This window comes from Cygnus olor, chromosome 1, assembly GCF_009769625.2.
Source record: "Cygnus olor isolate bCygOlo1 chromosome 1, bCygOlo1.pri.v2, whole genome shotgun sequence".
In the NCBI taxonomy this organism is placed as follows: Eukaryota; Metazoa; Chordata; class Aves; order Anseriformes; family Anatidae; genus Cygnus; species Cygnus olor.
Window position 1 is genome coordinate 86925557 of NC_049169.1, and position 13087 is coordinate 86938643.

General features: G+C 39.3%; 1 protein-coding gene across 1 annotated transcript in view; it reads left to right on the forward strand.

The window, feature by feature from the left end:
* Window positions 1–12702, forward strand: part of GABRR3 (gamma-aminobutyric acid type A receptor subunit rho3) — a 34894-nt gene extending 22192 nt beyond the window's left edge. Inside the window, exons 7-12 of the mRNA XM_040567857.1 lie at window positions 567–790; window positions 3440–3522; window positions 4341–4481; window positions 7265–7417; window positions 9055–9251; window positions 10289–12702. Coding sequence (XP_040423791.1) covers window positions 567–790; window positions 3440–3522; window positions 4341–4481; window positions 7265–7417; window positions 9055–9251; window positions 10289–10591 — 1101 coding nt within the window. The 3' untranslated portion in view covers window positions 10592–12702. The remainder of the gene's footprint in view (window positions 1–566; window positions 791–3439; window positions 3523–4340; window positions 4482–7264; window positions 7418–9054; window positions 9252–10288) is intronic.
* The last annotated feature ends 385 nt before the right edge of the window (window positions 12703–13087 follow it).

Here is a 13087-nt window from a genome sequence, read left to right on the forward strand (position 1 = left end):
TTCTTGTAGAATTTAATTGTTTACTCTTATGAAATTCACCATAGTGTTTCTATAAGATTCATTTCATTCATAAAATTTACTAATCTAAAAATCCTGACTGATCTTTGTACAAAATGTACAGATGAATGGATTTTACAAACTGACCTAAAGGAACTATAAAGGAATTGTAAAGGATCTGTAGTCTCTTGTGGGAATAACTTGTGAAAATTTCCACAGGAAAACCCTCTCCATTCACCTTAGGTTGGCTGTAGAGTTTCTTTTTCACTTTGTTGATGATCCAATCCAGCAGACCCCTGAGCTCTGTAAGAGTTTTATCTGAGTATAAATCACATATGAACAAACCCCGGACTCAGACACCAGGGAGCAGGCAAACAGCAGGTATCTCAGAGATAGCTCCGATATATATTTAATCTCATTGAGTGGCATTTGATTGCTCTCACTGAAGATCCTCCACATGATGTTTATAGCAGAAACTGATCCTTTACATGAGTTGATTACTTTGTACTGTTTTCTGTTGTGCATGAATAAAACATGTATTGTTTTCTTTTATTTTTAATTAAACAAAGGACTTCACAATGACTTTGTATCTCAGACATTACTGGAAGGATGAGAGACTTTCATTTCGTAGTACCAAAAACAAAAGCATGACTTTTGATGGAAGACTGATAAAAAAGATCTGGGTACCCGATGTGTTTTTTGTACACTCCAAAAGATCTTTCATCCATGATACAACTGTGGAAAATGTCATGCTCCGAGTATACCCTGATGGCAACGTACTCTTCAGTCTACGGTAAGAACAATACCATTTTTGTAAGGAAATACATGATGCAATTGTGGAGCAATAGTCTGTATAATGAGAAACTACTGGAAATACTTGAAGTTAGGATTCTGATGCTGAACTGGCATTAATCCTCTGGTGTCAGATACTGGGAACAACTGACAACTGGAAATTTGCAGTGTACCAGTGGGAAAATAAATTTAGGATCGATAACATAAAGATAACATCTGTCATTCACATATTGTTCCCCATCACAGGATGATGGCACTTTTTCCATCTGTTGTGAATACCACTGAAGTTTTTCAAGTGTTAGTCCATTGCCAGTGGTTTTAGCAATATTGCAGTAGTTTTACTGTTGAGTGCAGTAAAGCCCTAAATTATTAGTACAGATCTTTTTTTTTCCTCTGAGTCTTTTAAAATTGTCTCGGCTATTTTCACCCTGGGATACCTGTAAACATAGCGCTGATATAAATCAGAGCTGCAGGTAGGCACAGAGAGCTGCAGATCATCAGTGCTGATGCCAGCAGTGTTTAACAGGCACACTGTGTGACTACAAAGAACTGGAAAGCAAAACAGCAGTTCCAGAACTGGAATAGCAATGTCATTAAACATGCCTCCCTTCTACCTATACAGTATTGCTTTTCTTTATCAAGCAGATTTGGATGATGCGGCAGAAACAGTTTTAATGGAAGAATTTTCCCCCTTGGGCAGAGGCCCTGGAGCCTGTGCATTCTCCAGTTTCTTACTAATTAGCCCTGTGCACAGATGTGATATTTCATCTAATCTGGAGAGCTGCAAGATTTATGCAAGCACTTGAGTTTTTGGTCATGTAATAATTGTTCTAACAAGTAAATGAATTCAACTACCTTCTCATACGGCATGCAGAAAGCCTCACAGCAACTGCTGTACACCACCCTAAAATAGTGTTAGGCTTTTATGTTCAAGAATCACACTGACCAGCAAAAAACCATGAGGTAAACTATGCATTTTATTGTTATATTCACTTCTGTGTTTCACAAGAGAGAGGGATCAGAGGAAATACACCAAGGCTTACAGCAGTAGCTCTCAATATGAGAGGTATGACTCCTGAGATGGGAGACCCTGCCCTGCGTCCTACATCCCATTTGCAAGCTAGTGCCCTACTTTTACCTCTTGTCCTCTTCTCTCTGCTCCCAGAGTTACCTTTCCCTAGCCCTGCATTATCTGTTGGTGGGTACTGGGTGACTCCTTTCTCTGACAGGTGATCCTTCACGCAGTCTCACCTTCCTATGCCAGTGAAGAGCAAAACCCCAAAGTTCCTGCTAAACCTCTGGATTTTATCCTGTGCATAAGCATGAAGAGCAGGTCCTGTCCTCTTCCTTCCTTTCTCTGTCATGTCTTAACAAACTAAGAGGAAGGGAAGGGGGTGACCTAAGGGCTGGTGAACCAAGGTTTTGAAATGATTAAGGTCATACAGCGTGTTTCTAGCCTGAGTGCTGTTAATCTATATGTTCCTAAAGAATCGGATGCTCATTAAACCCTCTTTTTGTATTGCCAGATTTACATGCGATGGGTAGATTATATTCCAAATCCTTATGTGCAAGAAATCTGAATATTCCACAGTTTTTCTTCAGTACCCAGCATCCAGGACTTTACTGAAGCAAAATGGAATAAAAATCCAGATTTGGTGCTAAAATAGTCTATTTTTTTTCCACATTTTCTTGCTGTTCCCCTGATCCTGTAGTCAATAGTTAAAAGATAGAAATAACATCCATAGCTGGAGGTCTTATGCATCATTTTAAAGATGTATCACTCTTACCATCTGATTTCAACCCTGTAAAATCTTACATTTGTAAAAGCTTAGCTACAATGTGATTGCTGATCACAAGTTTCCAAAGATCACTTATATATCCATTGAATCCAGTATCAGTAAAGTTCCTGTAGGATTCAATTTGGGGAAAAATGAAATACCAAAGTAAAACATCAAATGATATACAAGCTTTGACAAGAAAGGAAAATTTGGAAGTTTTTACTACATTTAAATTGCTGCTTCTAGCCTTCCTGTTTGTTTGTTTATTGTGTTATTCGGTTAAAATGCTAGGGGTCATTTGCCTTCTAAATATTAGTGAAAAAGCAAGTGAAATTCATTGTCTAGGTTTCCTTAAGCTTTTTAGGGTATTAGGCATTTGTATGTTGTTGAAGAGAAGAATAGGCTTTCAGAAATTGCAGCTTATCTTTTTATGCAATTAAATACTATAGCCAGGCTGACAGGGAATACAGCACTTGGAATAATATTTACTCTAATCTTTAGTATTACCTACTTCAGTCTATGAGAAACTCAGTCAAGAAATGTGAACTCCGTTTTTTAATCTTGGCAAGTGTAACCATTCAAAGCAAAATGTGTGAAAGGCTAATCAAGGATCAGGCCAGTAAAAAGTTTATAAATTGACTGTAATGTACTTAATAAGAAAGACTATTTATGTTTAAAAATGTGTTCTTTCACTGGCTTAGTTTTCTATCACTACCTTGAGGCAATTTTAGAAGTGTCCATAACAGCAGAAAAAGTCATTCATTTGGATTCTAACCAGCAGGTTGGTCGGGGATTTCAATCAGATGTCTGCACAGCCCAGAGAAAGTGTGAAATTTTTCATTTACTTTCTGGTTTTCTGTTCCTTCCTGCAGAATAACAGTTTCTGCTATGTGTTTCATGGATTTCAGTAGGTTTCCTCTGGACACTCAGAACTGTTCGTTGGAACTGGAAAGCTGTAAGTTTAATTCATGACTGCTCCTCACATGTGCATTATTACCAGCACTTCATCTTCTTCATAATACCTTTTTCACCTGTTTTGGTGTGGGCCATGAACTCTTTGACCTGTACATATTAAACTGCTTTGTATCCAGTTTGGGATATTTCTGTAACTCAGTAGCTTTGGGAAGACAGAAAAACAACCATGTGCCCCACTTTGTTTTAACTGGGTTGATGTTCCAAGGTCTCAATCCAAAATATTTTCCTTGTCAAAAATCATGCTTTGTCTGAGGAAAAATGCAAGTTAAAAGTAAAATAAAATGTCAAGATTTGACCTCATAGAAAAATGAAAAGGAATGCTTGTGTTACAGTGAAATGTCTGTTTTCTGAGCCCTGACTCTGTGGTCTGTAGTAAAGGTAATTGTCTCTTGCAGAGAACTTTGATACCTCAGAATTTATTTTGTTTGGATTAAGAGCAAAACTGGGATGCTGGCTGGTTGTTCAGACTCCACAAAAGGGAACATACTGCCAGTGCTCGGGCAATCTGCTCAGCACAGCAGCTCCTGAGCTGTACCCCTGTTTGCCTTGGGACCCTGAGCATGCTTGTGCTCCCCCTCTGTCAGGTACATGGCTGACATGGCACAAGACTCCACCTGAAAAAAGGTGCAATGTGTTTTTTGCAATTTTTCTATGTCAACTAACTGGCAAATTGATATTAAAAAAAATAGGTTTCCTTGGGGTTTTCCAAATTGTTGTGACTATTATTCTATTGCTAAGAAAAGAAAACAGAAGCTTTATTCCAGCAGAGAAGGTGATTTAGTTTTTACTTTCTCACAGATGCATATAATGAAGATGATCTGATGTTATACTGGAAACATGGAAATCAGTCCCTGAGCACAGATGAACACATCTCCCTCTCCCAGTTTTTCATTGAAGAATTCAGTGCTTCCAGTGGACTTGCATTTTACAGCAGTACTGGTATAGTAAGCCCCTGTCATTAGAAGAGAAGCATGGGACATATCCAGGCAGACTGTCTTTCACCTTCAAATTAATTGCTAATTAATTAGCAATAACAGACCTCTGAGAGGTCTGTCAATCACACTGATCTGTTAACCTCAGCCTTAAGTTCTCTTTACATTACCAGTGTAACACTTGCTCCATATTAGAAGAGGCCATGATAATACTTGTAACCTGACAAAAAGAACCTTAAAGAAATGCGGAACAACTAAATATATGCTGTTGTGAGCTCTTGCAAAATTGTGGGCCTCTTCTGAAAGTCTCTGGAGTATCAGGTTTACAGGAATATTTGGATCCTGGTTATATAGAAAAAATATTGAAAATACAAACCCAAAAGGGTCAAGTACTAGAAAGCAAACAGAAGGAACACTCAATGTATTTTATTGTCTAAAATCTCATTTTGGGGAGCTGGAAAGTGTCATTAAAATTATACTGACTTTAAAAATTCTTCATGAGAGTGTTTGTAAGCTATTAAGGTCTAATTCATGGTTTGCTTAATGTTCCATGTTTATACATAAAGTTGCAGAAAAAAATAAATAATAATCCCTGTATGTCTGTTCTACATTGTTTACATGCAGATACCTGTGCCAGACAGGTTTTTATTCCTCACTATACATCTTGAACTACACCTTTTGGCAAACTACACAAGGCCCTAGGAGTTTATTATGGGTTTGATTTCATGCAAAGTGGTTTTTATTTTCTCTTTATTTGTGCATGCAATTAAATTTTGCATTATGTCTCTATGTAAGTAGTCTAAACATACTTTTCTTAACCAGATCAAATAGAATGCTTGCTACTGTACTTTCTAGTTTGAGACAGTTCATTTCAATGGGAATATTCCCCTTTTATACACAGGCAGATTAATGAAATAGAAATGGAAAAGATTCCATACAGCGGGATGAAATGCATAACAACTTGGAAAACAAAACAAAACAAAACAAAACAAAAACCTTGAAGACATATAGGAAAGCTGCAAATAGATTTATTTACTTTATTTTAGATACAGAATATCTTCATTTTCTTTAAAAAAGAGTAAGAGGGATTCAAGTTTGCAGGGCTCTCATTTTAATGGCTGATATTTAATGCAGAAATTCCAGTTTAAATGATACTGCAGCCTAAGCAGTGAGGAATTCACAGCTTGATCAGTTTCTTCAGCCTTATCTCTTGCCTGTGTCTGAGCTAAGAACAGAGCTCCAGCTTTCAAGAGCCACTGTCATGTGAGAAGAGAAAGGGTGATACCTTGCTATCGTAACACTGCCTTGCAGAGAGCTACGTCAAACTTGTCCTTGTTGCAAGAAGGAGACTGGGATGGTTTCCACCAAATTGCTATCACTGTGTTGAAACTGCATTCTGGGAACCCAGGTGGCTTCTTTACCCGTGCTATTCTCATCAAAAAACACTAATGCAAGCAAATACGGCCTTGTGCACAACAGTGCAACCTCATACAACCTCTGTACCTTTGCAGCACCTTCACAGCACCTTTGATTTTGCAAAAAGTAACTGCTTTACAGTAACGTGCAGATGTTTTGAAAACAAGCTAATGCAGCAGGGTAAAGATGGCAGAGTAGGCTTTTTTAAGTCACCGGTGACCACTGGGAGGTACCTCGGAATAAATGCATGTACCTTATCTGTTAACTAGATCACCGATGTTTGTAGGCATACACTTTTCTTTGGCTTTGAGGTCCTGTGTCAGACAGGAGCTTACACTTTCTCCTCTTCTTTTGTTTTGCTTCTTGTTGGAAGAAAGTGGTTACATGTAACATCTCTTCCCCACCAAAGGAACAGTAGGGAGCTATCAGCATAACTCTAGGGGCAGCCATCTCCTCCTGAAGAGTCTCAGATGAAAAAAATGGACAAAAAATGCTGCTCACAGAGCAGACTTCTGCATTTTAGGTTGTGCATAGCTTTTCCTGTGAATCTCAGTGAACTACACATGTACGGTATTTAGGCTTTTGGAGTTCCCTGGCCTCCAAAGGAGCAACAATGTCACTGTCAACAATTATTTCTAAAGACAAAACCCTTCGGCATGGCTGAAATCACTTAGAGCATGTGTAATATTAACCGGGGTCACTGCTGAGATAGTCCTTTTTATAAAGTGTCTCTTTGTGATGGCATGACTGTTCAGACACAGGCTTATTCCTGTCTGCAGTTGTATAGAAAAAGCAGATTCTGCACAGACAGCTACTTTGCCTTCTTTTCACCTCGCTGTAAACTGTTTTCCTTGCACAAGGTGTAGCACACGTGCTTTGCTGCACATCCAGAGCCTGCCCCAAAAGTCACTAGATGGCACCCTTACCTCTAAAGTCAATGCTGGGCAGGCAAAATGGTCTGATCATAGGAAAAGTGAGGCTTGGTGCCTGGGTGTTTGCAGCATGAGAGAAGGCAGGCTGCTTTTGAGGGGAGGAAGGGTATCGGCTTCACTGGGCTAGCTGAACTGGACTATTATATCTTATCTGTATCCTCCCAGCAGTTTCACTTGAAATCTACTTACTTTTTTTCAGTTTCCTAACCTTAAAATTATGCAATAGTTGTGATGCTTCACTGCCGAGGCAGCTGTGTATTAATGAGGTATGGATGGGCAGTCCGTAAAGCACTATATGAAAGCAGGGTGATAGCAGTATCTCTTAGGTATTTACCATTACTGATGTGGAAACACTGGAGGAGAGGACTGGTGAACAGAGGTTACAAATAACATAGTTCTCTTCTTTTCTCCCCCATCTTCTTCCTCTCCTTTTTCTCAATAGGCTGGTACAATCGACTTTTCATAAATTTTGCACTCCGGAGACATATTTTCTTTTTTGTGCTTCAATCCTATTTCCCAGCCATGCTGATGGTGATGTTGTCTTGGGTTTCATTCTGGATTGACAGAAGAGCCGTTCCTGCCAGGGTATCACTAGGTAAACCTTCACTGTATTCTTTCGGGATACATAGAATGGATAGGAGAGAGCTTTGGAGGTTACCTTAGCTCCTAATTTACGCAAGACATGAGCAAATATATCAGGTCGTTGCCTGAACAACTGCCACTGTTGTCAGTAACACAAACTCCTTTAGTCAACCTCTGTGTTTGGAAATGGGATGTTTCTTCGGGCTGATTTTGCTGTACTAGCAGCTCACACGCCGCAGAAGGAAAGAGAAAATTCTTTCTGCAGATTTCCCTAGGTCGAATTTTAGTTCATTTCTTTTTCTTTCTTCTTCTTTTTTTTTTTTTTTTTTTCCTCGCCTCTTCCCAGGGCAGTAACAGGTAGTCAAATCCCTTCCCAGATCCATAGCTCATGAGAGATACTTCATAGGCACAGCAAAATCTATCTAAAATCTTTGTAGCTCAGCTTTCTCTCTAGAAACAGTTGGTATCTTCCTACAAACCTGGAGCCGCTTTTCTGACTTGTCCTAGGTAGCAAAGCCTTTCTTTGTCAGGTACTTTGAAAATGTTTGCTTCAGTGCCTTAACTGTGCAAGGCACGCAGGCTATGTGGAAGGCAAAGAGCAAGCTGGGTGTCTTTCTGCTCTTGTGGTTTTAATTCTGAACACCACCTTTTGGGATTAAAAGATTAATAACAGTTTTTGTTTTTTTCTATAACATTATTGTTTTCTCAGTGATGAATCAGTTGATACCACTTCAAGGCTACCTTTTGTTGGTAATTTAACACTAATGGACTTGGACTAGGTACAGTCTTTTTTTTTCTTTTTTTCCAAAGATTAGTATCTCTGTGAAAATCTGATGGTAATATATTAAGATATCTAATGTATTCCTAATATATCTGAGTCCTAAAACTGTCAGTTTAAGAGTTAGTGATGAAGCTCCTGCTCTTTCTTCTCACTGATACTGGTCCCAGAAGCTGACTGTATGTTGCTGTATTTCTTAGACAAGTGAAAACTTCGAGAATCTTTGTTTAAGAAACAAACTTGCATCTACTGAGGCAGCCCTTAATGTTTATCTATAGCTATATTAATCTGCCTTTCTGTTGGCAGAGTCTAAAACTATTAATACATGAGATATAAATATATTAGTCTAAAACCAAATTATGATACCTAGTTTTATTAATGCATCTACCAATCTATTTTATTTGTAAGAAATTTAACTTCATATTGAAAAATCAAGTTTTAATTCTCAGTAGGTCATTTGTAATGTTGTCAAGATGTTTTTGCTAATCATGTTCTTTAATTTATGCATGGGTTTCTAAAGAAAGTTATGCATCAAGAGTTTTACAAATAATGTATGTTCACTGCCATTTAGCAGTCATAGAAAAGCTGTCAGAGAAAGTATTCCTTGCACGGCTGAATTAGCAGCGTTTTGTCCCCACTGCTCAAACATGGTGTGCTGCAGCTCTAACTACGCACAATGAGTGGAGACAGTTTTCAGTATTGTATGTGATAGGTCCTTCATGGTTCACTCCACTTTTCAGAGCCTGTTCAGTGAAGTTAAAAGCAGTCTCAATCATCTGCCCTCACAGAGCTGTGCTGTCCAAGCAACTGGTGATGAGCTAATCAGAACCAGCTGGCCTGTATTATGATAACCTCCCCTTCTTCTTTGGCAGGCATAACTACAGTGCTGACAATGTCAACCATCATCACAGGAGTAAGTGCCTCAATGCCTCAAGTGTCTTACATAAAAGCTGTGGATGTGTATTTATGGATCAGCTTCCTTTTTGTCTTCCTGTCTGTCATTGAATATGCTGCAGTGAACTATCTCACCACAATTGAAGAGAGAAAACAACTCAAAAAAAGGGGCAAGGTACAATGATCTGTGTTTTGCTGCCTTCAGGAGTATCACAGAAGCCACAAAATAATCCTGATACAAAACCGTGATAATAGTACTGTAACCATCTCTGTGACTCCATTTTGTATCTCATTTTTTCTTGGCTGAAGGGGGGAAATGTATTGATCTCTCAGTTCTTGAGAAGGTCTGAGCTTTCTCTCCTTTCTTTTTGTTGTAGCAGAGGTTAAGGAGCACATCTCCTGATTTTTATTATTCTCCCCACCCCTGCCCAGAGGAAAGTAATCTTTATTTTGTTTCTCAAATGCCTATTGATCAGGGGAGTGTTTTCATCTTTTTCCTTTCTCTGAAATATACACTAAAATGTAGTCACTGTGATATTTCCTCCTGTTCCCTGTGAAACAGCCTATCCTTCTCCTGCTCCCCCATTTTCAGATAGGCAGATAGGTTTAATGATTTTTTTTTTTTTTTGTGCCAAGACCAGATGAATGACAAGGTCATTTTTTCATTTTTTTGAAAAGTGTGCCTGAAGTAGAAATGTTTATATTTCTGTAAACATTTGCTTTCTATGAAGCACTCACTTAAAAACATTTCTTCAAGAGTATCCCCATATGTGAAATCATTTGCTGGAATATCACAAAGGGAAGAATACACGAAGGATGCATATGTTGCTCACATGATTTGATAATCCTATCAAAAACCATGGAAATGTTTGAAGTCCAATAGCTCCAGCAACACAGACCTACAGGAAATGCAGAGTTTGATTTTTCTGTTTCAGAAGCAAGGGCACATGTAAGTCAGCTGGCAATAATCAGTCAGACAAGTATGTTTTGTCACATATATCCCTTTACTTGCTCATGTCCTCCACAGGGGACCAGGCCCCACAGGTAGCAGTATTTGGGGTAGATACACTGGGAGGTAACCACATTCTCCTTTTGCTCTCAATACCGGGAACAGTGCTGAAGAGAAAGCTTTTTTTAATTTTGTGTTTTATTTAATTATTAATTTCTAAAATGGCTCCTGCTAGATGCAGAATAACTATTCTTTGTTGCCAGGCATCAGGAATGTACAGTATTGATGCAGTGCAAGCAATGGCTTTTGATGGATGCTACCACGACCCGGATGTGGACATGGACCTGACTGCTTTTTCTGACCCCTGTGAAGAGAATGCAACTCGGGCACGAGCAACCAGCGTCTCCAACGTGGGCCCAGCTCGCATCAAGAGAAAGAGATCTCTGAAAGGAAACGTGGGCAGGATTATTCTGCAGAACAATCATGTCATTGACACATATTCCAGGATTATATTTCCCACTGTGTATATCGTGTTCAACTTTTTTTACTGGGGTTTGTACATATGAACAGAAATCATTATAAGCTAGACGTTGTTTTGTGTATGAGAGTAGCATTGTGCTCTAAAAATAATGCAACAGCAGTACAGGAAATGGTTGAAAGTTTCTGAAACTGGCTTCTGTGTCAAACCGAGGCAGGTTTGTTTAGCAGCAAACCTGCTAATGAAAAATTCTCATGAGCCTGTTTTTTCAGCTGGACTGTGTGGTGCTTCACTGGGGCAATCGAATGCACATGCTGCTGCTGCAGTAGCACAGAAGCAGTTTGCTCACTAAGGGAGCCCTTTATCACACACCTAAACAGATAGCAGCTCCTGGTCAATGTATGTATTATTCAGTGTCTATCTGCACTATAATCATTCCCCTTTAATCAGCCTTTCTGTTTGTTCTCCACTTATTGTCCAGGTTAGTTTTCAGTCAGCACCAATCGCCTTCAAATAGCTCCTATTCCTGTTTCACCTGCTGCATTTCTGTTTTGCTAGACAACCTGTATACACCTCAGGAGCCTTTGTCCTCAGATAGTAGGGAAAGCAGGAAGCAAAGTTAATGGAGCTTTGTACATGGTGCATCATGAAAGCCTCAAGAAAACCCTTCACCCTGTCAGCTGTACTTGTCTTTCCACGGGATCACTGGGAGGGACCTCTATTCTGGAGAGATCTTGATCACTAGTCCCTGAGGTAGCAAAGCAATAGCATCCCAGATGCAATGCACTCAGTGTCTTACAGCTACCTCCCTGGTGGATGGAGCATCACCTGCACAAGGTGTGCCCTTCATGTGACACCCACACACCTGTGCCTCATGTAGGCCTGCTGTAATCACCTGCTTTCTGTATAACTGCTCTTTTCAGAAACCTAGCCTTTGAGGAAGAGATTTTAGAATACTTTTTCAAGAAAGCAAACAAACTGTGTCTTCAGCAGAATCTGGTTCTTCCATTTTATACCATATACATGAACTTGGGGTTTTGTCCCACTCTTGGCTTCAGAGATTGGAAGTTACAGTGAGGGGATGCTGTACATGCTTGCTTGCAGCACTTGTCCCTATCACAGCTCAAGTTACCACACCAACACCTGAGACACACAGGAAATAAAAAGAAGCAGCTGTGCCAAAACAGAGCTATATACAGGAAACCTGCTAGTCCCAGATGAGTCCTGCATGGAACCCTTAGGTTGAAGGGTTAATTCAGCCTCCTTAGGTTGAATTAAAGATGTTCAGGGACACACACACAAAGTGTTCGCAGGTCCAGAAAAGAATCAGGATTACTTCTGTGACTTTCCCAAATAAGAAACATTTTCCACTTAAATTTCCTGGTATTGTCTGTCAATTAATGAAGTGAGTTCACATTTACAAATTCAGTTCAAAATGATAATTTGTGTTAACAGAAAACGTGAAAAGGTAAATGCTTGGTCACTGCTTGTTTAAGATCAGGAAATGGGAATAAATTTGGAAGTCTGAACCACTCTTGGATTTATATGGTTTTCCTACTCCAATATTGTTTGATTATAGCATGGTGATGTCTCATGCTGTTTCAAAAAGCTGCATTTGTCAAGCTCTCAGTTACAGAGTTGGAAAAGCTGGCGACACATTGCATGCTGGCTGATTGAAATCTGATGGAGTGAGTGGGTACTTTGGCAGTCAAGTCACTGCCAAACAAATGATCAGAGCTAAGACAGCTTTGATACTCTTCCAGGAAATCCTGACATGGAAAGGAGAACTGTACCAGGAATGACAATGCTGGGAACGTAAAGCCAAAGGACACGCACGGTTTTGGCAACAGCAACGGCACACCAGACCTCAAGCTGAGCAGATGTGTAATATAAATATATAAAAGAAATTACCATGTCATCCTTGTTACTGCACTGCTATTATGAATGCATCCTGCACAGATGTTCCAGATTGCCTGAGAAGATCCCATCTAATTGCTCCAAATGTGTGTGCCCTAAACTTATAGCATGAACTAATGTAACACCATTGTTTTCACATAAAATTTTTTATCTGCCTCATGGGAAGAGGTATGTATCCAAATAAGAAGTATTTATCCAAAAGTAAATCTTCAGCCTCTGACAGAAAAAGTACCCAAGCGCTTCTTGACCCAAAACAATTCCCTCTTCTAAATATCTTAGAGGATCTGCAGCAGTAAGGGCTCTACAGTCTAGCCTGCCCAAGTCCAGTGTAGGCTGGCCAGCAAACTGACCCACACATGGAAGCGTATAGGAAAAGAGATTCATGCCTGCATTTACTTTCCCAGCACATGCTATACAGGTACCTGGAAGCAGTTTAGTTTTCTTTGATGGAGAATACTGTTACTTATTTTGCAAGTGTGAATGTAACCATTGGCAAAGTGTTCTCATCATGGAAAGCGATGAGAAATTCACTATATATCGAGTTTTATTATGATAATGATGAGGATTGCATCTTATGATGATGAAACTTACTGCAAACTTTTTTCAGCAAAGCTTATGATTTTTATCTTCTCAATGCAGTGACAGGGATGATACCAGGATCAATTAT